This window comes from Cygnus olor, chromosome 26, assembly GCF_009769625.2.
Source record: "Cygnus olor isolate bCygOlo1 chromosome 26, bCygOlo1.pri.v2, whole genome shotgun sequence".
In the NCBI taxonomy this organism is placed as follows: Eukaryota; Metazoa; Chordata; class Aves; order Anseriformes; family Anatidae; genus Cygnus; species Cygnus olor.
The window spans coordinates 3839368-3865322 of record NC_049194.1 but is presented as its reverse complement, the minus strand read 5'-3'; the positions used below and the strand labels follow the sequence as shown (position 1 = coordinate 3865322).

Genomic DNA, 25955 nt, shown 5'->3' with positions numbered 1-25955 from the left:
CCCGGCTGTGCGAGGCAAGGAGCCTTCTGTGGAAAAGGGGGGGCCAAGCCACCAACAGAGTCCCCTTGCCCAGGAAGCAAGCCTGGACCCAGCCATCAGGTAGTTACCTAGTCCCTTTTCATCAGTAGAAAAACTGCAATGAGATGCTCTCCATGGCGCAGTTGGCCCTTTCCTCCCTTGTGTTTATATAGCTGTTTGTGGGGCTGAAATGAAGATTTAGCTCAAGCAGTGCACTGGGAGTCAAGGGCGTACTTACTGAGCTGGCAGCACAGCCTTGCAAATAGTTGTACAAGCACACCTTCGGAGTGATAGACCGTGTATGAAATGGGTTAGGAACTACATAAGTTGATTTCTTCAAAGGAAAAAAAATGTGTGGCTGTGATTTTCTGTAACTTCTGGTTTGGCACTGACACAAGCATTCTGTCTTGGAGCCAGCCTACCTTTCAGGTTTCGTTTCTTTGGGAAGGAGCACTTCTGTAACAGTATTTGGGTCTCCTTTGCAGGTACACAGTATTGTGCTTAGCTTGCACACCACTCCTGGAATGGTCGATATGTGTTGTGTGGTCTGCAGTATGCCCAGCGGCTGGAAGAGTAGTGTGTTGGATATTAAAAATGCCTGTACCCCTGTAATGATGTTTTTGGAATTCTTTCTGTTGAAGCACTTCCATATTTTATAAAATATTTCAATATTGGCTGGGGCAGAGACAGACTGGAAGAGACTGACTTCTCCTTAACCTGCTAGGATGATCAAAGGAATAAGGGGGAATTGGATTTCATTTCAACTTCCAGTGTGGTGGCTTCAATACAGGGAATAAAGTGCTCTCACAAGATAATATATTAAGAGATATCTGGATGTTTGGAATAATTGAAACTAAACTGGAGTTTCCCACCCGAATCAGGCAGAAAGAGTACTTGAAAATACAAGTGCCTTCTGACCACATTCTCATAGGGGTCTTTTTACTTTTCTTTCTGGCTGTTTGAATGTTGTGGTCCTGGCTGTACGGCAGTCCTGTTTCAGCAGAGGGAACATCCCACAAGTGTTCCAGCTCTGGAACTGAACCCGCTGTGAGCTGAGCCTGGAAGCCAGGTCTCCCACCTTGCTAGTGCTCTAGCTGGGAGAGCTGTGGGTCTCGTTGCCAGGTGAATGTGGCACTAAGGGATGTGATTTAGAGATGGGACTCGGTGGGTCAGATTGATGGCTAGACTTGATCTTGAAGGTCTTTTCCAACCTAGATCATTCTATGATTCTACGGGTTGGGAAAGAAGAAACCTACTGCTGTACCCAGATGCACAGCTTACCTGCAAAAGCCTAGGAATGAGGTTGGGGAGCTAACAGAACTTAACCGCTGCTCTATTTTGATGGTCAAGCTTATACAGAGATGTCCAGGTCTGTCTAAGGCTTTACACACGAGCCTTGCAGCATTTTTTTCTTCAGTACAAATGCAATTGTGTGCCTTAGCTAGCTAGTGGGACTGGGCTTCCCACTGGATGAATCGGATGCTTGGGCCCCTCTCAGCAGGTTGAATTCTTCCCACCAGGCTTAACCAGAACAGTGCTCTGTGTGACTGCTATGCCTTGGTCCTCGACAACTGAATCAACTGTTCCCTTACACAAAGGGAGCTGTGGCAGGGGTGAGAAGCCTGTACTGATTCTTTAAAATGGATGGGGGCCTGGGCAGTCTGAAGTCCAAGTGTCTTAGTCCTAACCTTCTCTTGCAGTCAAATGGTAAGCCATGGAGCTTACAGGTACTAGTACCAAGCATAGATTCTGCTTTGAAGTGGTAGCATACCCCTTCCAAAAGCCATTGCACATTATAACAGCTCCATCCAGGCTGTGAGGTCTTGAGGCTTCCGCAAGGGCATAGCTCAGGGCTGGGACAAGGTCCTCTCATCTCTTGGATTGACCTTGGGAGGACAGTAGATGAGCATAGAGCTAAACCACGCTATGTGAAATCTCTGGCAGATGTTTCTGGCACCGCTCCAACTTGAAAGGCCGGGTTTTGATGCGTAGGATGTTTGGCCAGGTCTGAAGATGGGACAGGCCTCATTTATTTATAGAAAAAACGTCTAGAATTGTACCTCTCTATGCAAAGCAGTTATCAAATACCCTGGTGCCATGACTGCAGTGGTTCACGACAGACTCATTTGCTTAATACCTGCAGGTCATCGTTACCCCTTCGCAGTATCAAAAAACGTACGGTAGGTGCGGGGTTAGTGCATCCCCTGCCAATTACTCCTCTCATTCATTGCCTTCCCTGAGTAGTAAAATGCAGCTTCAGAGCTTGAGGTTCTGCGCAATCCAGCCTTGGACAGCTGTGACTTTAGTGTAGACACCAGGAAAGTACGGCCTGGCACAGCCGTAGCCCCAGCTTGTGATTCCTGCTAGAAACCACCTTCCTGAGGGTTCTTGACATGCCAGAGGACCACCAGCATCACCCTGCAGAGAGAGGAAAAGGGTCCTGTATCAAGGCAAAAAGACAGTCAAGCCAGCCCAGCCCAGCCCAGCCCCCCAGCTGTGAGATGTTGCTCTCTGGGACATGGGAGCATTTGCTGTCCTGTTGCTCACCTCCCCGGGAGCCCGTTTCCAAGCTGGAGGGCTGCTCGCTGATGTACTTGCATGCACAGAGATTGGGACTTTGGGACAAGGAAGAGCATTTCCAGGGATGCAGCAGGGATGTGAAATGGGCTTCGTGGTGTCCCTGTGGTGTCTTGCTTGGTGTTACCTCTCTGCATGTTTCCCTGACCTGTCACAGGTTGGTGGGACAAGCAGAACAAGGTGTGTGCAGGGTGGATTCCAAGGGTGGCAACAGGCAGTGGGGATGGGTGGACAGACATCTAAGGTGGGGAGGCAGGGCAAGGCTGTCCTGGATGATACGGCATGGGGGCTCTGCACAAGTTTGCTGTCCCTGCAGCAGCATTTGCTACTGTCACACTCACTGAACAACTGTCGACGGTACCGTGTGGGAAACCGGCACACACCATCCTGCTGCTGATCTGGACAGGGTAGAACTTTTTGCAGGCCTGGTCTCCGATCACGTTCACTGCTGCTTTTTGCAGATGCTTTGACATGAGACCTGAGGAGGCAAGTATCTCTGTTAACTTGGTGCAGGGCACGTAACAGCAGCATGTGTAAGAGTGGGGATTCTGCAGCCTTGCTTGTGTGCCAAAGGGAGAGACCTGCACTTTCCCAAGTGTACCGGGCCTGGTTCTTCCCCAGCAGAGCAAGCCCAGGAAGGTCCCTTTTGTGTACAGTTTGTCAGGCAGTGCAGCTGAGCAGACAGAAATGGTATCAGGGTGGTCCTCATACTGCAGGAGCACAGCTGAAGCAGCTGTTAGAGGGATGGGGGGTGTGATGGCTGTCATGTAGAAAGCTTGGAAAGGCTGCAGGAGGGCAGAGGTGTAACCAAAGGGATGGGTACAGCGCGTGGTTGCTGGAGAGGAGATCGTGGTGGCACAAGGCTTTGCTCAGGCTGGTATCCCCTGCAGGGTATGGTCTGTCAGGGGTAGTGTGTGGGGCAGTGGAGCGGGGATGGAGATGTTTGGACTTGCAGGGTAGCTGGCACTTAACGTGGCCATCACGGATGGGAGGGAGCCCTCTCAGCCAGTACCTCCTTCCTTCGTGGAACCCCAGCCTGTGATGAAGCATCTGGCTCCTTCGTGGAAGATGTGTGAACTGTCTGGGAGACATATAGGTTTGATGGTGCTGCTGAACTTGACGGGCATGTTCAGCTCTAGCAGCGCCACGTCGTAGTCCAGGCTGTAGACGTTGTAAAAAGGGTGCTTGTAGATACGGAATATTTTCTCCATTTTGCCATCGATGCCACTCAGGAAGTGTGTTCCTAGAAAGGCCACCCACATTTTGGGGTCACTGTAACTGCAGAAAGACAGCAAACCCGGCCGTTAGGAGCATGGCTTAGCAAGGAGTGCCGTTCCTCCGCTTGTGTGGCTGGGATGCACTGTGGCCACACGTGAGGCCAGGGCCCCCGTCTCCATCACACTGTGGCGCAGATATGCCCGGGCTTTGCTCCTTTCAGTCCTCTTCCTGCTTACCTGTAGGGGCACACCTGTAACAGGCAGTGTGTGCTTCCAGTGGGGCACAGCGTCCCAGCCGTGGCGTTGGACCGTGAGGAAGGGGAAGGTGGGCCGATGGCAGTGTAGCCAGGGCATGGCCGGCTTCACCCGCCCGTACTTACATATCAAAGCAGTGAGCTGCAGAGAGCAGCCACCTGTCAGCGATGAGGACAGCCCCGCACTTGTGCTCCTTCTGCCGAAGCCAGAGGCTGACTTGCCAGGGCCATTCTCCTCGAGCTGCAGTGCTCCCACCCACGATCTTGCTGAAGGCCAGAGCAGTAGTTAAGCCACAGTCTGGAACAGAAAAAGGCACCATGGTTTGAAGTAACTAAGGGAAAGGGTTGTCTGCCCTTCCACAGCCCCTACCAGGGGACAGCGTTCTGGGGAGACACGCACAAGGCAGTAGCATGTGATGAATTTCATTCACGCATCTGAGGCAAGGCTTGGCAGACGTGATACAGGTTGGAAACACTTCCTTGTTATCACACGCCACACCTTCCTGGGATGTGCTACGTGAAGATGACAAATTTGGATGCACTGGCTGAGCTGTCACACAGCAAGGGATGTGCAGTCCTAGGAACAGTCCCAAGATAGCAAGAGATCTGGGCTGCAACGCTGTGCAGAGTTGTCGTGCCAGCTTGTTCTAGCACACTGGCAGAAGGCCTGCGTGCTGGGAAATGTGTCCAACGTTTATAGTGTAGAATAGGCCATATTCCCTGGTAGAAAATTTGGACGCTGCTCATCCAGGTTTATCTTGTAGTCTCACAAACATCATGTAAGACCAGGACCACAATGAGCTGGCCCTAGACAGCCCATGTGAAGTTAACGGGTTGCACTGGGGAGACTGAATATTGTAGAACAGGTCTGGGTAGCGGTCGCAGGCTGCAAAACGGTACTCACCGCAATTGCTTTCATCAAAGCCATTGCTGCAGTCAACAACTCCATCACATTCAGGATTTTCTTTTCCTATACAGACATTGCTGGAACACCTGAAGGTGAAGCTGGTACAAGGCACCACTGGAAGGCAATAACCCAAGGCCTGCTTAGTACCCGCCGTGCTGGGGCTGGACGTCTCCTAGCAGCATGTCAGTAACTTTGCTACCGATGGACTTTTACCTGGGGTTTGGGTGGGCTTGGCAGGCTCAGTGGTTCCCAGAGCTGTGGAAGTTTCCTTCGTGGGTGCTGTGGTCTTTGTGCTCAGGGTGGTTCTGTTGACGGCTCTTGTAGCTGTTGTACTGGCGCGGCGTGTGAGGATGGCTGCAGTAGAAGTGCTGGTGATGGCTGAACTGGAAGGAGTGCTTGTGCCAGGACTGGCATACTGTGAGATGGTATCCAGGATCCAGTCGTAGAATTTGGTAATTCTGGAGTACACGCCAGGTTTCTTAGCCTGGGCACAGCCAATTCCCCAGCTCACGATGCCAGCCAGATAAAACACGCCTGGGGTGACCTCACAGGCCAAAGGCCCACCTGAATCGCCCTGAAGAAGAAGCAAGGCAATGGCTGCTCAGCCCACTCTCCCCAGGACACGTCTGCATGGAGTTGCTCCTCAGCCACACTAGGAGGAGTTAGCTAACCTCAGATTTTTCTGAGGGAGCTCTGAGGGACTCTGCTCCCACGCAGTGTGTGCAAAACATGAGTATGCAGAGGCTGAAACTAGGGCCAATGGCACAGCCTGGCTGCAGTTACTCTGGCATTTGTTATGAAAGTTAATATCTGAATGCTTAATTTGATGGACCTTTGTTCACGTTTTTTAAAGCCCTGGGGCTGTGAGCTCTTCTTTTGAGCTAAGGTACATGTGGGTTTCAGCCTAGCCGCAGAAACTCCATAAATATTTCTCAAAGCCATAACTTGTGAGTTAGCCCGGTTTTCTGGAGCAATCTGCAGAGGAGTGGAGAAATCCTAGACTCTTACCTGGCACGAGTCTATCTTCCCTTCCAGGAAGCCAGCACAGATCATTCGGTCAGTGAGGGAGAAGTTGTAGAGGAAGTTGCAAGTCTTCTGGTCTATGATGCCCACAGAAGCTTTCTGCAGGCTCTCAGGCTTGGTGACTGCATGAAAACCATAGGATTAGTGAGTGCAGCAGACAGACGTGAGAGCTAATGGCTTTTAGGGTGATCCAACACATGCTTCAGAAAACCAGGCTCTAATCCCAGATGAGAGCTGAATCCTGTAAGAGCTGCTCTCATCTAGGAAGCCCCCGCAGCTCCTGGTTCACACCAGGATGCAGTTTTACGCCTGTCTACAGGCTACAGGGCACAGGTAGCAAGTTTCTGTTGTCACAGTTTGTGGGCTCCTTGCCATCGCTTAGAAGGACAGTGGAGCTTCTTTGGTAGCACACATGCCACCCTCAGGCCTTCTCCCTACACTGGGAGCCTTGCTCTTTCTAACAGCTCGGAACATCTTTGTGACTGACCCTGGTCACTGAATGCTATCTTGTCTGAGCTACAGCAGGCTGCCAAGGCATACCCCACTTGCTTACTCTTGTGTTTCTGTCAGTTCCTGACTGTCCCCTGTCCTGTATGCACCCAGGACTATCTGGGTCACAGTGGTACAGGCTTTGCTGCTGAATCTGTCACTGTTCCAGAGCAAATCATCTGATAAGGCACCACTACTTACAATTCCCTTCTTGGAGGTTTCCCCACCCAGAAATGATGCATTTCTTGCCAACAGGAAACTTCTGCACCGTAAGTGGGAGGCAGATAGGCTGGATGTATTTGCTGAAGACAAGGGGTTCTGCCAGCTCAAGTACAGCCACATCGAAGTCCAGAAGGATAGGGTTGAAGAGAGGATGCTGGATGACTCTTGTTACGTTGGCTTTCACCGTGTTCCTATCTGTTCCATTTAGTGATGTCGTTCCCATGTAGGCTTCAATCTCTTCTGGATCTGTCCTGTAAATACATAATCCTAAATATGTATGCACACATACATATACCTAGTTTAAGTGCTGACCTGGTAGACTATTTAAGCTGCAGACGACTTTAAATGATTAGTGTTTGAAACCTTACTTTACCAAAGCAGAGCCCAGCATATGCAAGGACTGAGTCCCGCCCCAAGACCTCTGTTTCCAGCAGCAGCAGTATTGGATGTCAAGAGCAGGTAAACATGTAGTAATCCTCTCCTTGCCTCCAAAAACTTGTGATTTCAGGAGTGTTCTGGCATGCAAATGATGCCTCTATATTCAGAATATCTTGACAGATGTTTTTTATTAGAATTTTTCTAGAGTTGTTTTTTAATCTTTTAACCCCATGTGGACTTTAAACATTCCTCACTTCTCATGGTGAAAAACTTCACAGTTTAAAAAGGCATTCCCTGAACACTTTGTACCTTTCATAATTGCACAGATCCCATGGCACACTCCCTTCCCACCCAGTTCTCTTTCCCCATGTCTATTCTGGTGTATGTCATGCTTGTTTTGGATGCTGTTCCACATTGTGTATTGTGTTATTCTTTACTGTATATTACTCTAGCACTGCGTGCAGTATGTGAGAAGTGAGTTGCTGTGGATCTAAGTACCAACAAACTGGCAATCTCAGTTGTTTTTCTAATAATTACTAGCATTCATTTGCTCTTTAATTGCCACTGCCCAGAGAGCTGCTGTTCCATGGCACTTATTTCTGACCTCCTTTTCTAAATGGTAAAATCTGATGGAAACCCATTATCATCTGCAGATAGATAACACTGGTTTGTTGCTCTTTGCCTCACTTCACACTTGCCTACCTTGGGTTTCACTTGCTGTTTTATTGCCCAGCTATTTAAGACCATCTTGAAACTTGTCATCGTTGATCCCCCATCTGCTTCTGCTTTCAGGAATTTTTATTCTTGGCAAACATTATCCTCTTGCTACTCATTTCCTGTTCTAGGTCATTTATAAATCCGTTTGGGCTCTTGCTGTTTAACAGAACCATGCAGACCTGAACTGACCCTCTTCCCCATAACAACTGATTGTGTTTTTTTCCTATATTACAGCTTTCTTTTTTCTTTTTTTTTTCCTATCTGTGTAACAGGCCTTTCCTCGTGAAGTTAAATTTCTCAAAGAAACTGTCTTATGGCATTTGCCCTTTTCCACCCCTATCAAATGTGTTGTCCCCACTCCATGTCTGGGTGTTTTTAATGTTTCCCTGCCTCATCCCAGTGTCCCCACAAAACTGCTTTTGCTATTAACCTCTAGCTATAACAAAAATGAATGTTCAGTGCATGTCCTTGCTTTTCACCAGCAACTCCAGTGCCATAGCTGTGGATTTGGCTGCATGGCCATGTAGAGCTGTGCAGCTCTGTACTAGTGGGCAGGCAAGCTGGAAGAGCAGTGCCAGCAGGGGTGGACTCTTACTCATTGAAGCAGTGAGCTGCTGACAGCAGCCAGCGGTCCCCAATTATGGTGGCTCCACAGAAATGCATCGAGTCTTCTCTCAGGCTGACTTGCCAGGGGATCTCTCCTCTGGAAGCATCTGTTCCTCCCACGATCTTGCTGGGTTTAGAGAGCCCAGGTCTTCCTCCGCACTCTGAACAGAAGTCAAAGCATGATTTGTGAGTACTGTGAGCAGAAGACAAGTGAGAAGAGGCTTCTGCTCTCTCTAACCGGTAAGTCCGAGCAGGGACAAGTCAGGGCTGAAGTCTGAGATATCTGCCCGAGCCCTACCTGCTGATCATGGGGTTCCCTGATGGTGTTTGTGCACAGCCATACACGGGCCTTCATCCTAACTGCTGTTCTGCAGCTTGCTCTTAGCAAGTCACTAGGGCTATGCCTTTCTTGAAGACAGAGTAACCAGCAGGTTTGTGCCTCTTAGCCGTGCTATTCCAGATAGAAAGTTAATCCTAATTTTAGAAAAATACCTAACATCTGTATCTCCTTGCAGAGTTGCTGGCAGGACTCCTTGGATCTGACAAATCATTCTGTAGACACCAACCTTCCTGAAGGGAACTTCAGTGAGAAGGTGCATGGCTGCTGTTAGGTTACAGTTATCAGCTTTGAACTTCTGGGAAGTACGTGGCTGGCAAACAAAAGCGAGTGATCAACAAGTTAAGCAGTGTGACGCTCTTATGTCTTAGTCCCTGGTCCCTTAGGCCCTGTTCTGGGCCTCAGTCCATGACACTCATCTGTGTTGATACTGAGTGACTTTGCCAGGCTGCTCTGGACTAAGCCAGGGCAACCAGATAGTGTCACTTGTGCCCTTGGCACTTAAGCAACAGTTGTGTGGGTCACCCTACCGAAGGTAATTTCAGCTCAGTGGAACAACAAATCTTGCAATTGGACCTGTACCAGCTTCTCTTCTTGCAAAGGTCGTAGCCACCCTGCGGTCTCTTACCTTGCGGTCTGGATGCAGGTGCTGGCTCGCTGGCAGCTGGGGCTGGTGAGGTGGTGGGGATTGCTCTGGTGGTGCTGTTGAGCTCTTCAGTGGTGACCACGTTACTGTTAGTACTGGAGTGTATTAGTGGGACAGTACGCGCTATGGAGTTGGGAAAGGGAGAAATAGCATCCAAGATCCAGTCTCTCAGTTTGGTAACGCGTGTGTAAACCCCAGGCCGTCTGGCTTCAGCACATCCAATTCCCCAGCTCACGATTCCTGCCAGGAAGAACTTGCCAGATGGTTCTTCACAAACCAGGGGCCCACCAGAGTCACCCTGCAAAGGAAGGCCAGATGGTGAACTATTCCTGGGGATGCTCCATGCTTGCCACAGCCACCTTGAGCACCACCAGGAAAACCATCAAGTCGTTCACCAAGATCTCTTGTATATATTTTAGTTTTCCACTGCTGCCCTTTGCCAGTGGGATTTTGATCTGAAGAGCTGCCAGGTAGGTCGGTAACACCAGACCTGATTACAGGTCAGCAAATAGAGAAAAGCAGGTATATAGCCAAAAAAACCCCCTTCATCGGCATTGCCCTGCTCTAAGCACTACAGAATATAGCTTCATTTTTCTCTTTTGCAGTCCCTGATCCATGCTTGGATCCAAGGCGTGGCCTCAAACCTTGGTGGGATGCTGTGCCCATGGTGTCAGATCCTGCTTCTTGAAGTACTACTTGGTGCATACAGGGAAGGAAAAGACTCATGCTGGGAGGTGTGCCAGCTTCCCTGGACAATGCTTACCTGGCAGGAATCTATTTTCCCCTCCAGGTAGCCAGCACACAACATCCTGTCTGTGAGGGCATGGCTGTAGAGGCTGGAGCACAGCGTCTGGTCCAGCAGCTCCACTGTTGCTTTCTGCAGGAACTCGGGTTTCACCACTAAATGGGAGAGATGCAACCGTTAGCTCCCCGCAGGAAGCCTCACATGGGACCAGCTCCTTGTGTTGCAGCCATCCTGGCTGGCCAGAGCATGGCTTGAGTGCCCTTCCTTGGTGCATTCCTGCACCACTCACACCCCACCATGCCTCCTCTGCCGCCTGCCACACTTTGCTTACAGAAATCCTCCTTGAGGTAGCCCCAGCCAGAGATAAGGCACTTCTTGCTGGTGGGGAAGTGATGCCCAGCATCTGGCAGGCACACAGGCTGGATGTACTTAGTAAAGGTCACAGGTCTCTTCAGCTCCAGCACAGCCACATCATAGTCAGCTGTGTCTGTGTTGTAGGAGGGATGCGGGATGATCCGTGCGATGCCCATTTTTACTGTGCCTTTGTCCATACCGCTAATGGAGGTGGTCCCCGTGTAAGCTGCCCACATGGCTGGGTCCTGAAACCTGGAAGAGAAACAGCTGGGGCTTTGCAGACCTGCAGTGTCACCCTGCAAACCAGAGCCATGCAAGTGGTGCCACCTCTTGTCCATCCTGCTATCAGCTCTGGGACATCAGCTCCCCATGTCTTAATCTGGCAGGGAAAGGAAACCAGGCTCGACAAGGCAGTGTGGTACTTTGAGGACTTGGGCCAGAAGATACAGCAGCTTTTGGAAATGGTGCAAGATAGCGTGGTTAGGGCTTACTCAGTAAAGCAGTGAGCAGCAGACACCAGCCACTTCTCTGTGAGGATTGCAGCACCACAGAAATGTTCGTTGTTCTCTCGCAGGCTGACTTGCCATGGGAACTCCCCTCTGGATGCCTCTGAGCCTCCGACTATCCTGGTGGCAGTCTGCATGGCAGGGCGGCTCCCGCAGTCTGAAAGGGAGGAGAGAGCCAGGGCGTCGGGATCCTGCCACCTGTGCCTTGGCAATGTGCTTTCTGGGGCAGGTGGGAAAAAAATCTGCCTCAGCTTTGTGCATGCTCCCAGCATGTGCTCAAGTACCAGTACACTGCTAGGGATGTCACAAGGGACCAGCCTTTAACCTGCAATTCTGGAAAAAAGGCACCGCAAAGCACTGACCCATCACAGGGTCCTCTCTGAAACTCCTTAAGGCAGGAAAGTCTGGACAGAAATAGCTCTGCTAGTTTCACCAGCTCAGCCACTGCTGAGCTGCTTCCAGCAGCCCATGGGCACGCAGAGATTGCCTCCAGCACAGCAGGAGGGGATGGGCTGGTCCCTGGACCTACACCACCTGTACAGGGTCAGACTGGGTATGTACAGGGTCAGACTGGGTATGCGCAGGGGAGTGGTAGCATTACAAGGGGAATGTGAGAGGCTCCATATCTTCAGCAGTGATCGTGGGAGATGCCTGCAGGGTGCCTGGGTCTCCTTGTACTCTGCCTCTACCCTTGTCCTTCTGAGGAACCGAGTCTGTGACCAAACCACATCTCAGGTATGCTCATCAAGGCCCAAAGATAGCTCAAGCTCCACACTGCCGGGAGTGTTCATACGGGGCTGGGCATGCCCTCGTGGCCAGGCTTCTGGGGCAATGCCAGTGGGTGCTTGCCAGCATCCACTGAATGTCTGCAGCTTGGGCACGTGGGATTCACTGGCTTATGGGAATGTGCTGCTCTAGCCCAACATCGTGTTACTCCTTTGCTGTTGGCAATGGGACCAGCATGTTTCTCAGGTACAATTCCCCTTGTCCTGATGTCAGCGTCTACTATTAGCCTAAGAAGTTAAGCTGTCCTTGCAGCCCAGTGCCCAGAAGACTAGCACTGTTACAGCTGCAAGGGGTGACTTGGGACCTGTCCCCAGAGCCCAGGAGACCTGCTGCAAGGGACTCACCGCAGCCCTTTTCATCAGAGGCATCAGGGCAGTCCTTTTGGCCATCACATTCTGGGTTTTCTTTCGACACGCACTGCTTGTTGCGGCAAGTGAACAAGTCTCCAGGGCAGCTCCCTGGGGACAGCAAGGCTTCAGTCACTTGTGTCTTCTGCAGACCTCCCAGCAGCTGCCCCCTGGCTCCCCCAGGGGCAACCACCACTGTGTCCGTGCTCACCCTGCTTCCCGGCAGTGCCAGTGTCCCCATGGGATGCAGCCGGCAGCTGAGCTGCAGCTCTTGTTGAGCTTCCAGGGGGAACAGGGGAGCAGAGCACTGGTTCACCAGGTTATGAACAAGATGGGATGCAAACACCTTTTGTATCTGGTGAGGAGGAGGCTAGAGGTCAGGCTGCAGCACGCAACCTGGGGAACTGGGGCCGATCTTTGACCTGGCAATGCTTAGAAAGGCACAGAGCTCTTCCTGCTGCCTGGCTCTTACCTGATTTCAGTCCTGGTCTGTATGGAGAAACCTCACTGGGACCTGTAACAAAGTAATGGAAGAAATGGGGATCAGCGAGGGCATCCCAGTTGGGGTACACAGGAGCTGTGTGCTCTCATGCCTGCCGCTCCCAGCCAGGACTGGCAGAGTCTTTGCTTCACCTTTTCCTGCCTGCCTGGCAATTGCTTTCCCTGTCCCTGTGGTGAGCTCCTGGCACAGTTCACTTCCTGGAGCCCTTCTCCACTTTGCTCCACCGTAGGCACAGGGTGCAGCGGGTGAGCAGCTGTCTATAGCCCTGCAGGCTTTTGGGGTGATTCCAGATGCAGGACCAGTTCTCAAGAGCTGTGGCAGTGATCGGCATCCCAGGAGCAGGCTCCAAGGTGGAAGTGACACGGGGCTGTCGCCCAAAGCCAAGGTGCACCCTCTGTTTGGGCTGCACAAGGCTCTCAAAGGCCTGGGACTCTGCCCATCCTTGCAGGGAGTGCAGAGGGGGCTGCAGGGGAGCCCACAGCTTCATGTTTTCTGGCCATATTTCTTTTGAAAGGCCTACGATCATGTGCAACTGCACAGTTATTGAGGGAAAAGAGAATTTCAGGTGGTTTCAGAGAAGAATTTACCTATGAGAAATATCTACCCTAGCAGGAATTATTTCTGCAGCTCTGAGGACTGCTTAAGGACTGCTCACAGTTGTTAGTACGGACAACCCAGCAATTAACCTGCTGAGGTTTGGTTCCTCAGGCTGCAATTTGTGCTTTAGGCTCTGTTGTTGCCCCAGACTGCCAAAACAACTCTTGTAGCGCAGAGAGCAGCAGGACAACGTTAGCATTGGAGGGGGATCTGGGGGCTTCCCATGAAGCTTCCGGCTGTTCTGCAACTGCCAGGAGCTAAGCATGTTTCTGCTGCTGTCTTGTGAAGCACCAGAGCATCTTTTGCAGGTTTGCTTGGGTGCCTGGCAGCAGCTCCATTCTAACATTGCTGCTGGGCATGAAGCCTTGACTGGACATCCAAAGCTAAAACCCCAAGGCACTATGGCTACTCGAGACACAGTTTTGCTGGTATGACCCGTGTTGCTAGCAGCAGCAGCACAGGCTGCCTTGCTCTGGTTGCCCAGCAGTTATGGGAGGAGCACACCTGTAAGAGAAGCTGAGGATATTGTCCCATAGGCAGCCAGGGAGAGACCCTGCTCGTGCAGGGCAGCTGCCAGGCCATGTCTGAGAGCTTCCTCCTCCGTGGCAGAGCTCAGGGGATGGGAATCCTGGCGGCTGAAGTGGAGGCGGGGGAAACGGACGAGTACGCTTGAGTTCCCATTCCTGCTGGAAGACAGAGAATTACTGAGCACTTTGGCTCCATTAGAAGGAACAGTTTCTTGTGCTAACTGCCTACAGGGAACTTGAGGGAAACAAAACTAATTCATAATAATTTGAGGCTCCAGTGTCTCTGGGGGTGTGGTCTGGGATGAAACAGTCGTTGGCATTCTCTTTGGCCCAAAGTTCTCCTTTGGTTGAACAAGGCCATTTTCCTCTGCCTTTCTGACTACATTTCCAATTTAAAGAAACCAGAACACTGGTGCAATCCCATTAAAGAATCCGGCCTCAACTTAAAATCAGTTTCTCTGTTTGCTAGTTTTGAACAAGAACACAGGTGTGAGCTCACCTTTTTGGTGGAGCTTGTCAAAATGTCCTGAAAACATGAGCTGCACAACCTGCAGAGAAAGCTGCCTACACTCACCTGTAGCCCAGGATGGTGCAACCAGTGCAGCTCCAGTCCAGCTGGGAGTCCTGGAAACTGGACAGAAACTGCAAGGCAAAAACACACACTGGGCAGAAAACCCCTATGAGATGGGTCTAGTTGGTGCCTAGTATTTTTCAGGGAGCTGGCGCTAACTGGAGGATCTTCTCGTCTCCACAGGTGGCAGGAGCACCTGAGTCCAGCTCGTCAGAGCACTTGTAACCCTGTTCTCACCCTGGTCCAGGGCATGAAAATAACATCTTCCTACCACCTCTTTTTTGCAAGGAGCAGACCTGAGCACACATTTCCCACTCCACAAGTCTCTCTCAGGGCCCTGATGCGGCCTTTTGAAATGCGACTCAGCCCTGCAGTGTTCCTTGCTGATGTTTAAGAAGCCCCTGAATGAGGACAGCCAAGCTGGGCCCTGGGGAACCACACGGGCAGGGACCTCAGCAGGATGGGGCCTAGGCCACCCAGCAGCCTCCTGGCTCTGCCCTGGGCCAAGCGAGGGGTGCAGAGCTGCAGTGTGCATGGCAAGCCCAGCTCAACTTACCAGCCTCTCGAGGGCGGGTGTCAGCACCCTGTAATAGTCCGAGTTCTCCCTCTGCAAGCTGCTGTTGAACATGATTCCTTGCAGCTCCACTGTGTGCTCAAAGCTGGTCTCTCCCACGGGATGAAGGCTGCCAGAAAGGAAAGTGTCTGTTGGAGGCACAGAGGGCACACGGAGGTCTAGGGCCATGGCTGGACCCAGCTTTCCTCTCTGTCTCCTTTGGAGCACGGGTCTCTCCATGTCCTTAAGACCCCCAGGTTTCAGCAGCTTGACTGTCCCTGACCATCTCTGAGGTGCTTTGTGGGTGCCACATGGCTGTGCTGGGCTACCCCCCACACATGCAGGAGGAGAATTTTGAACTTGCAGCTAATTTGAATGTTAAAACTGTAGATTTTTATCAAGCCTGAGAAAACAGATCAGAATCAAATGGGTACAGCTTGCTAGGGCAATCAGACTGGCCCTGTCCTTGCAGGAACAGGCTGAGGAAATGTGTCCTGGTTACCAAAGCTAGCTTAGAAAGTGATACTGCACAGCAGAGATGTGCTGGTGGGGTCTGCCAGTCATGTCAGGCTGGGCTCCACACCAGCATCCCGGCCTGAGGTGACATGTGGCCGTAGGGCACCAGAGGCAGCAGGAAGGATGTGCGAGAGACAAGGAGATGGTGGTCACACTCTGGAGAGGGACAGTAGGACAAGCAATAGTCAGTGGATGCAAGGAGATGAGGTAGGAGATGGCTGAGGAAGTGACAAGAGATTTAGGAGTCACTGGGAGAGTTTAGAGAGAAATAAATCGCATGCAGCACTAAGGACGAAGTGCTTTAGTCAGATGTCATTCAAATATGAGGCGACTACAGCCTCTGCATTCTGGCTGTGTACGTGGGGAGAGCTGACAGTGTCTTGTCCTCAGAAAAAGGCTTTTGAGAATTTTTGGTATGAGAACTATTGCTGTAAGCTGTGCAGACCATTACTCTTTTGGAGCAGATGATAAACTGAAAGAACACCCCCGGCTGTGCACTCACCCAGCAGGATCCCAGGTAGAGGGCCATCACGCTGCCCACTACGGCGGCCACGACGGTTAACTTCCAGCAGCTGGCCTTCCTCCCCTTTTCTGCCTGGGACTGGCTTTACTTGGTCCATGCCTTCTGAGCAGCTCTGTGAGTAAAAGAGGAGGAGGAAAAGGACTTGTCTGGGATGAAATGAGAGATAGCAGCTAAGGTTACCTCGGGAGCTCCAACCAGGACATTACCAGAGGAAGTAAAGGGACTGGAAAAGCACTGTGTCCCTGGCCATGCCTTAGGCTGCAGTCAGGAAATTTTTCTGATACATCCAGTTTGTAGGACCTGAACGCATCAGCCACAGCAGCCTATCCCTGCCCTGGTGGTGTGATCATGAGCCAGCCTGATGCCTCCATCTCCGTGCTGCGCACAGAGCTTTTGGTGACACAAGCCCTGGGTAAGAGCAGAACTGGTGTTATGGCAGCACAAGGCCCTGCTTGGGTTCAGCAAGGATGGCACTACCATGGACTGGGCTTAGGATCTTGGCTTGGTCTTTCCGCTCAAGACCATCACCCCTAACAAAGATCCTAAAACAAACTAGTGTCACTAAAATCCTTCGGTGCTACTCAGGAATCAGGAATTTGCAGCAGTAGATAGAATAGTTAATAGTTGGAAAATAAAAAATAGTTGGAAATATAAAATAGTTGGAAAAATAAAATAGTTGGAAATCCAGCATTTGTCTCAGAGTAATCTTGAAGGCTTGCAAATAACAGGACTAGACTGTAGTCACATCCTTAATATGAAACTGCAGGCTGAATAGAGACCTATGGGGAGAGACCTATTCTTGGTTAGTAAGATCCCTGGTTAGTACTGATCCCTGCCAGTAACTGATCATCACATCCAGTATGTTATCAACCATCATGACCTCACTACTATGGACAATATTCCTCTTTCTCCCATCCCTAACCTGCACACAAACGTTCATCCCCAGCTGGCTCAACACAACATGGGGCCAGTTCTCTTCAATATCTTATCAATGATCTGGACAAGGGGATCGAGTGCATCCTCAGTGAGTTTGCAGACAATACCAAGTTAGACACGGTGTTGATCGGCTCAAGGGTAGGAGGGCTCTGCAGAGAGATCTGGATAGCCTGGACCGATGGGCCGAGGCCAACTGTATGAAATTCAACAAGGCCAAGTGCTGGGCCCTGCACCTGGGGCACAACAACCACATGCAGTGCTGCAGGCTGGGGGAGGAGTGGCTGGAAAGCTGCTTGGAGGAAAGGGACCTGGAGGTATTGGTCGATCGTCAGCTGAATATGAGCCAGCAGTGTGCTCAGGTGGCCATGAATGCCAATAGTGTTCTAGCTTGTATCAGGAAGAGTGTGGCCAGCAGGACCAGGGAGGTGATTGTCCCCCTGTACTTGGCTTTGGTGAGGCCACACATCAAATACTGTGTTCAGTTTGGGGCCCCTCACTACCAGAAGGACATCGAGGTGCTGAAGCATGCCCAAAGAAGAGATGAGGTTGGTCAGGCAGGACTTGCTTTTCATGAACCCGTGCTGACTGGGTGTGCCAAGGGAAGTCTCATCCAGTCTTCTGCATCAGCCATTTCCTCCTGATTCAGAAGATGCAGTGCGTGGTTGGGCCCAAACACCGTTTACTGATGCTATAAATCAGTCTGAGACTTCAGTAAACAGGGAAGCTGCAAAGGAACAGCCTTTTCTAATGCAAATCTATCTAGCAATGAAAGAAAAAGAGAGAAGAAAGGCACTCGGGACACAGGGAGCAGCAGAACTGCTTCTGAAGAGCTTTTCAATGATTTCAAAGAGGCATCAGCGGCTCTTTAAACTGAAGCTTCTAGATAAGAGATTTTAAAAGGTCATTTCTTTGTGAGGCAAGAAACAGAGAAGGGGGAGAGGAAAGGAGTCCATCCAGAATGCCTTTTTTTTTTTTTTTTTCTAACAAACCTCCATATCTTCTTTTTCAGTTGTAACTGAGCCTAGCAGAGATAGGCACTTTGGGCCCCTGTGTTTGGTTAACAATATCTCCATTTGACAATTCAGCTCTTGCTAAGAGGAGACAGGTAAGAAACATTTTTTTTCCAGTGGTCCCTGTGACCTAAATGCATACAGATGAGCAATCTCTTCTCCACTCTTTTAATAGGTTTTGGGGTCACCGGCTGTCTCGCATCTGGGAGCTCAAAAATCTAATCCAGACATGCTGATCAGTGCAAGAGCGGTCTTACTACCAGTGGACTTTAAAGGTAGGACAATGGCATGGGAAGAAAAAAAAATAACATCACAGGCAAAATTGTCTATTGCTGTTTTTTAACTGGACAGTACAGTTTAGATTGATCTAATTTTGGCAGCAAATAAAATGTTATACTATGATAAAAGATTCTCAGAACCCTAGCAAGAAGTTCGTATTGCACTGGCATTTTAACTGGAAAAAGGAAGTATTTAGAGGCAGAAGCCTACTTAGCAAAGCAATCAAAATTCATCTTCTTTGCTCTCCTTTTAGCATAAGGAAAACTTATTTTCTTTTGAGCAAGTGGTGTGAGTTAAAAAAAATTACATGTGAAATGAAAACGCAAAGAAACGTACTTCCTACCTGCAGTCTCAGACTCTATCACAGGGGCTGTGAATTACCAGGAAGCCCAAGGCTGTGCTGCAAATCAAAGAAATCAAATAACGTCCAACAGAGGTGAGGGAGCAGGGGCAGATGACGGGGGAGAGCACACCCACCTGGCTGTAGCTTTTTTCCGACTGTACCCTCTGGGGTGGTATTTCAGGTGAGTTAACTAACTCAGCAACAATGAATTTCCACCTCATTTCACGTTCATTTGGGTGAATGACCCACCTCATTTCACTCTAGGGTGCCAACAGCTATGCTGGCCATACTCTGCTCCCTTGGTGTCTGGCAGAGATCCCCTAAACGGAATTTGGGTGCAGTCAATGAGGCCAAATGTCTGCTTTGGCCCTCTGCCTTAGAATCATAGAATCAGCCAGGTTGGAAAAGACCTTCAAGATCATTAAGTCCAGCCATCAACCTGACCTAACGAGTCCCATCACTATATCACATCCCTTAGTGCCATGTCCACACCTCCAGGGACGGGGATCCACCACTTCCCTGGGCAGCCCATTCCAGTGCTTGACCATCCTCTCCATGAAGAAATTGTCTTGTCTTGTATCCTTTTCAGTTGGGCTGCCTCAAGAAATCAGTGGACACACAGACGTGTCAAGAACCTGATGCATCTCCATCACCCCTGATGATGGGGAAGAGACTGAGGTGGTGTATTTGAAGATGACATGCTGGACTATAGCACCACTGTGCCCTTGCCCTTACATAATTTTCTAGGATAAAGATAAAACCCCTCTGGCCAGCAAGAGGGTTTCTGGTAGATGTTCAGTGGAAAGTTCAACTTGTCAGTTTTTCCTTTGGGTGAAATGAAACTTCTTGAGAATTTTCAGAAGCTGCTGCTGGGTCAGGAAGGAGACGACAGCAGGAATCAGCATCGACAGTTCTCATGGTGCATCTCATGGGGCTTTCAAACCCCCTTGGTTTAAAAAAAAAATACTGTAAAAAGCCAATGCTTATTCTTTTTTAGGAGCCCCAGCTGATTCCATGTTTGTCTGATTTTGTAGTAGTCATTCAATATCTCTGTCCCCAATCTTTGCATGGTTTAGCTGCTCATTGTTGATACTTTGGAAGGTTTATGGGGAGAGCAGCAACGTAGCCTGTGGTACTGCAGTAGATAATAACCATATCTGAAAGTGGGGCTGGCACAGCACATGAGGGAAGACATTACTGGCTGAACTGAAGAGCAGATCAATTCACAGTTAGTAAACCACAGTTATTCCCTGGGAACTCCAGTTGCTTCGTCCACTGAGGTGCAAGAAGTACCTCCTCTCCTTCGGGACCATTTCCTAGAGGACAAAGTCATCGGAACAGCAAAGTCTGCTAAGAGACTCATTCACCAAGAAACAGGAATGTGCAAGGATAAAAGGAATGAAGTCATGCTTTCTCATATCCCAAAATGGACAAAGAGAAGAAAAAGTTGCATATTACTTTTTCTGACATCTGAATTTATTATTGTTTTAATTATCATATTTTTTTCAACTTCTAACTTGTGCTTTTTTTTTTTTCCCCCCACAAACAGAAAAGCACTAATGAACAAAGGTGAGGTGGGCTTTTGTTCTATATTCAGTTCTAGTCATCTACATTCCATGTCAACAATTTAAGCCAGAAAAAATAAAAAGATGATTTTGATGACATGTAAACCAGAAGTCCATCTTGCAAGAGCACAGTAGAGGGTGGAGTGTTTTTTTTTGGTGCCAGCATATATGGACCAACATAAAGGAGATGAGTAGCAAGGAGCTATATATGTTGAAAACATCTTTCCATTAAAAACAGATGAGCAAAAAGTGATTTTTTTTTTTGGTGTGGGCAGAAATCAGAAGAGTGCCAACTGTCAGAGAAACATGAGTTTCCAGTAAGAATGTTAAGAAGAAAAAACACATTTATGGATTTTTCTCAGAGTAAAAATTGTGAGTGGTTAAAAATATAAAGCCCCTGATAGCAGGGGGAAAACTAAGTGATCTGAGTCCTTCCAGTCAGTATTACTGGGCTTTCTTCTCACTGCTCCAGTTTAGCAGAGAATGAGTGTAAGATGTGCTACAGAGAAAGCCAACAAGAACTGCCCAGTGAAAATAATCTCTGTCTGTCCCTAAAGATCTGCAAAGCAGCTCTTGCAGCTCTGGCTTTGTTTCTTCCTCGGTCTGGATTTTGCTCCAGGGCAGCTTGAGTCATTTCATAGGACCTCCATGAAATTTTTTCCCTAAATTATTGAGATAGGGAAAATTTAAGATATAAAGTGGAATGGCGTAAATATTCATTCATCCCTGATTTTTCTAATTAGCCAAACTGGCACTAACACCAGTTCTTTTCATCAAGGAGGACAAGACAGGAGCAATGCTGTGTGCAAGCATGGGTGTGCGCTTGTGCAGAGGGTCAGGGGCACATTATATACAAGCGGAAGGATAAGAGCAAGGAAGGACCTTCCTGGATGTCTCTGAATGCCTTGGGCACAGGTGACAGATGCCCCGTGACACATCTCTGTTTCAGTGCACACGGAGCTGTAAGACTGGCCGAGAACACACGACGGCTCAGCACAAATTGTGGCAGTGCCCGTTTTTAGGTAGAAACTGGCTTCTTGCAAAATGGGATAGCACCTGAGGTGGAAATATGACGGTGACTTCCCAGCACAGTGCTGAAGGCTTACTAACCACCAACGGGGCTTGCTTTTTCTTCCTTTACCTCCCCATTTCCCTGCTTCTTGTCTTTCTCCACTCAGTATTTCTCTTTCTTTGTCTCTGCTGTGTCGTTCACCACCTAAGGTCTTTCCCCCAGCTCTCCCTGCCCTCTCCAGCTCTGCACCCTTACTCTCCCCTTTAGAACAGGAATGCTCACTCCCGTATCTCACAATGCTTTGCCCCAGGCTCCCTCCTGCTTTTCTTCAGCTTTTTCTGTTCCCTTTCTACCCTCAGCAGCAGTCCTCCACCACGAGGACATGAATAAAGCCTCACAAAAGCAGAAGAGGAACTCTTTGTCAGGACAAGGAGTAATGGATTAAACTAAAAAAGAGTTGATTTAGATCAGATATAAGAAAGAAATTCTTTACTCAGGGGGTGGTGAGGCACTGGAACAGGTTGCCCAAAGAAGCTGTGACTGCCCCATCCCTGGAGGTGTTCAAGGCCAGGCTGGATGGGGCTCTGGGCAACCTGATTTGTGGGAGGTGTCCCTACCCATGGCAGGGGGGGTGGAATTAGATGAAGATCTCTTCCAATCCAAGTCAACCTATCTATAACCTTCTATGATTTTCCTCTGGTCTCTTGACCAGAGGAGGAAAAACAAGGAAAGAAGCACAGAAAAGAAACAGTGGTAAATATATCTTCAAAAGTGAATTTAATTTACTCTGCAACAGATAACGAATGCTAGAAAACCCTAATGACCCCTGAGGGCAGCTTTCAGACTGCTTTTGAGTCTTTGTGTTGCCTTTCTATTTTCCACTGTGTTTGGATGTTTTATTCTAACACTACAATTATAAAAAGCCAATTTACTGCAGCCATTTGAAGAACCAAGTGTTAAAAAAAAATTGTTGCCTTTATTCTGCATTAGCTTGGTACTATTACAGGGTAGTCTGGCTCTCAGCAGAGCAATGCTGAGTACTGCAGATTGACAGGTCTTCAGACATCAGGGTTGTAAAACTGTCTCATGGTCTAAGGTCATGCCTCCCCCAAACAGAGCTTTTGTGAAATGATGGTGTCGGTATGAGAACTATGTGACTTGCTTGAGGCAGACGACAAGATCAGCAGCAAATCTACCTGCAGTGTCAGGAAGTAATGAGCACTTGGTCAAGGGTGAGTGAAGGACTAGTGAGTTTATCACCACCGTAAGACTTGTGGTGCTTCAAAGGAGGAATATAGCAGAAGCAGAAGCATCTTTCTCCAAAGTAAAAAGCAGAAAATGAAAAATTAAACTCCAATGTGCCTCACTCATCATCATTCAAGATCACACATGTCAGAATAACAAATCACGTCTGGGCCAGCAAACCATGAGCTTGAGCGGAAGAGAGGAGAGAGTCATTTGTGGTAAGTGAAAACAGAAACATGACCAGAAGAGATAAAGATGTTGGTTAGTAAACAAGCCTGCTAGCACAGCCCAGTGGTGAGAACAACGAAACCCAAATGTCTCAGTGAACATGGAATGGAATGGAATGGAATGGAACAGTTCACTTGGAAGGGACCTTCAAAGATCATCTAATCCAACTGCAAGAAAACAGGGTTAAGCATTGTGATTTTCTCCTTGTAGCTGGTAATTTAATTGTATGTAAATAGAGCTTGGCATCTTGTAGCAGCAGTTACTGACAGAAGGTAGAATATTTCCCCAGCAGTAGCCAGAGGCTGGATGGTGGTACAACGACATGTCAGTCTGGAGAGGCCAACAACCACGTGCCAGTTGCCATCAGCCCCCTTTATGGCTCAAGGGCACCCCAAGGTTGCACCAAAGTGGGGCTCCAGAGAGCAGAGGGAGTGTTGGAACAAAACCTTTGCATTGTGATGAGCACAATGTCTTAATTCTCCTCGTGAGATGATATGCCATGAAAACAATACATGAAGAAACAGCAGCCAGCTGGTAGAACACAAAGAAATGACAGAGCTCCTTGGTGTCACTCCAGCTGGAGTGAACAGTACCTTCATGAGCAAAGACAAAGTGTCCATGCGTAGCAGATGGACAGGCAAGCCAGGTTTGGCTAACCTGGCCTTTCTGTTTCACGTGGCATGAGCATCTCCTGCCACCAAAGTGGTTCCTTGAACCACCTAACACCACGTTTAATCCTTTTGCTTTAACGCATCGCCAACCTCTGTAGCTGGCGCACGTAGACCCATGTCCCCCACTTCTCTGTGGTTAACCTTTAGTAGGGTTGTGCTGCATCCAAAAGTCTACACCCTACTGCCACACAGAACAAACGCTATCACCCAAGAGGCTGTAAGCCCTGGTCGAGGACACCTCTTTTTCTATTCACGTTAAGTTAGGAAAACGCCGCCAGTGCTGTCTGCCTGCGGACTGCGAGCATCTTGCAAGTGAACAAGCCTGCTCTGGGTGTTACCAGCTCCAGTGATTCTGACTTGAATGATGCAGGTTTAGAGATGATCCTGAATACCTGCTCACTTGCAGCATCCTTTTTGGAGGTGCATGGTTCAGCTGTCGTCCTGCACTCAGCAAGCCCAGTGACACTGTGCGGGCCTTGTTATTGTCTGTTTGGACTTCAAATGTCTCTCAATTTACAGGTAAGAAGATCCTCTTCCTGCCTGCCAGCTCTGCAGTCTCAGCTGCGACATGACAGGCTGAGCTGACCAGTGCTCGTATTATCACAGTAACAAAGGCTCTAACATCATTTCCACCGTGGAGACACTCAGCCCCTGAGCTCTCCCCTTGCTGAGAGAGTGCCGGGCAGATCTGTACCTGCAGGTGGGTTTTGAACTTCAACTATGTATTAGAGAGCAAAATGAAGGCTGCCTTCCTCCCCCTTGACTGTGCCGCCTTGACCACATGGTACAAATAGTAAATACCGAACACACACAGGGAGTATCCAGTAAGCAAGAAGTGCCATTTTGTCCAATTACTTTTCACAATAGGAGAACAATATTATTTGATACTTTTCAGCTCTTGAGTGGCCAAGGAAAGCTCACATGCTTAACTCATGGCATTTCATTTGGTCACAACCCCTAAATGTGCAGCCCTACATTGGCTTCAGAGGCTGCAGCAAGTGAAGGGAGGTTATCAGCTGCACCTGGTGAAAATACTGGTGTAGATATTGGGACCAGAGCATCCTGGAGGAGCAGCAGGGTGCTAAACTAGATGCTTTCATTTTCCACGTAACCACATTTTGTTCTTTCTTACCACCTTGCATAGATTTGAAGCAAGGTGTAAATCATGTTTTTTGGTACCTAGCTTCAGCCCTTGTTACAGCTTGACAGCTAGGCATCGATATTCATGTGCATAAAAACCTTGTGCTACCCTGAAACCCGTCATCTGTAGTGCATGGTTCCCTCAAAGACAGAATGCACGTAGAGAAACCAGCTAGTGATGACTGAGGAGCATTCAGGCTGGAAACTTGCAGTGCCTGAGGTGATGGGATTTTTGCCACTGACTTGAGAGGCTGCAGAACGAGACTCCAGACTTATTGGTGTGGGACAGTGCCATCTACTAAACTCAGGCGCTGAGGGTGTGTGACCAGCCAGGGTCAGCCCTCCTGCCTGAGGGGACCGTCCCCGAGCACAGGCTGCGGGACACTGGCACACATGGGCTGCTCTGAGCTGTCTGCAGGGCAGCCTCGTGGCTGGAAGACAGGTTGGGTGCAAAGCACCACGACAGCACTCCCAGGCCCTTTCCTCCATCTGCGGGGACTGAGCACCATCCAGAAACGCTGCAGATACATTTCCTTTAGCTCAAACAGTAGTGCTGTCCCATCCCTGGAGCCCGCGGACGTTGCTACAGGATTTGTCCCGTGCCAAGGTCAAAACCGTACACATCCGTGGCTGCCCCACCAACGCGCTTCATATAGTGACAACGGTGCCTATTTCAGCGCTTACGTCTGCATCATTGCTAAACCTGCACTTTTTATTTCCCGTGAAGTAACCCGAACTTTCTGGACCATAATTCCTTATAGTTTTTAAATACCGTAAATAACGCTCTGCATTTGTTTTCCATGGTACTAATGAAATTAAGCATTTCTCCTCATCCAGTACTTTCAGAGAGGAGGTTCCAGAGACCATTTTCCTGTGAAACCACAGCTCGCCCATCAGGCCACACGTTTGGTGTCGGTGGACACACACCGGTCAATAGCCACACGATGAAACACCCTACAGAAATAAATTATTCTGGGGAAACCCGGCAGAAACGCACCAAACTTGTGGAGATTCAACGGTGAGCACATTCCTGTGGAGTGTTTTGGCTCCTTCGCACTGACGGGCAGACCGGGTCCCCTCCAGCATCCCTGTGTCACTTGTGCGAAGCGCCCCCAACCTCAGCGCCGTCATTTTAGCGTCAAAAAGCACCGAAACCGGCAAAGCGCAGCCTCCCGAGCGGTAACTCACCTGCTCCGCTTCTCCTCCTGTCGCGGCGCCGTCCGGCCCCGGACCTCGCCTCCCGCCCAGCGCAGCCTCCCCGCCGGGAGGGGCGAGGGGCGGGGGGCGGCCGGGCCGGGCCGGGCCTGGCCGGCCTGGCCGGGCCGTTAAAGGCGCAGGGAGGAGCCGGGGCCTCGCCCTCAGGAGCTGGCTCCTGAAGTGATGGGGATTCGCGCTGGCAGCGCTGAATTTACCCCAGTCGCCAGAAGTTGTCAGCCCCACACAGTGAAACCATGGGGTGATGGATTAACAAGCACGGTCCGTGCACGTGGAAATCACTGAAGGGGAGCACTTGTATAAAAGTCCCTCAGCCCCTTGGCCAGACATCCATACTGCTTACTGTACACACTTTATTTATCATCATAACAATCTCTGTGAGGAAAATGCCGT

General features: G+C 49.5%; 1 protein-coding gene and 1 long non-coding RNA gene across 6 annotated transcripts; one reads left to right on the top strand and one right to left on the bottom strand.

Moving 5' to 3' along the window:
• Positions 1–23: 23 nt before the first annotated feature.
• On the bottom strand, positions 24–25605 carry TMPRSS9 (transmembrane serine protease 9). 3 transcript variants are annotated; one of them, XM_040537368.1, is made up of 20 exons: positions 25536–25605; positions 15898–16030; positions 14883–15009; positions 14330–14397; positions 13733–13911; positions 12602–12643; positions 12127–12240; positions 10982–11153; positions 10468–10742; positions 10155–10291; positions 9374–9689; positions 8398–8569; positions 6687–6958; positions 5982–6118; positions 5187–5547; positions 4971–5087; positions 4193–4364; positions 3608–3873; positions 2937–3073; positions 24–2436 (listed from the first exon to the last, which is right to left on the bottom strand). In XM_040537368.1, exons 3-20 carry the CDS (start codon positions 14952–14954, stop codon positions 2275–2277), a joined length of 3171 nt encoding a protein of 1056 aa, XP_040393302.1. In that variant the 5' UTR covers positions 14955–15009; positions 15898–16030; positions 25536–25605; the 3' UTR covers positions 24–2274. The 3 variants fall into 3 exon arrangements, with proteins under 3 accessions (XP_040393302.1, XP_040393300.1, XP_040393301.1); XM_040537366.1 differs by lacking the exons at positions 15898–16030; positions 25536–25605 and having other exon boundaries at positions 14883–15838; XM_040537367.1 differs by lacking the exons at positions 12127–12240; positions 15898–16030; positions 25536–25605 and having other exon boundaries at positions 14883–15838.
• Positions 10127–20450, top strand: LOC121060023. Of its 3 annotated transcripts, XR_005814723.1 has the most exons (5): positions 11106–11549; positions 17864–17959; positions 18040–18139; positions 18493–18667; positions 19076–20450. It is a non-coding gene; the product is annotated as an uncharacterized LOC121060023 (long non-coding RNA). The 3 variants fall into 3 exon arrangements; XR_005814724.1 differs by lacking the exon at positions 11106–11549 and adding an exon at positions 10127–10181 and having other exon boundaries at positions 18493–20450; XR_005814722.1 differs by having other exon boundaries at positions 18493–20450.
• Positions 25606–25955: the final 350 nt, after the last annotated feature.

Coding starts and splice junctions, on each gene's coding strand:
- TMPRSS9 (XM_040537366.1), bottom strand. CDS start 15,119: ATGGAGAGACCCGTGCTCCAAAGGAGACAGAGAGGAAAGCTGGGTCCA. Junction 11,154..12,126: donor CTCTGATGAAAAGGGCTGCG/GTGAGTCCCTTG, acceptor CCTCCCTTTCAG/ACTGCGGGAGCCGCCCTGCC. Junction 2,437..2,936: donor GTACCGTCGACAGTTGTTCA/GTGAGTGTGACA, acceptor CTCTCTCTGCAG/GGTGATGCTGGTGGTCCTCT.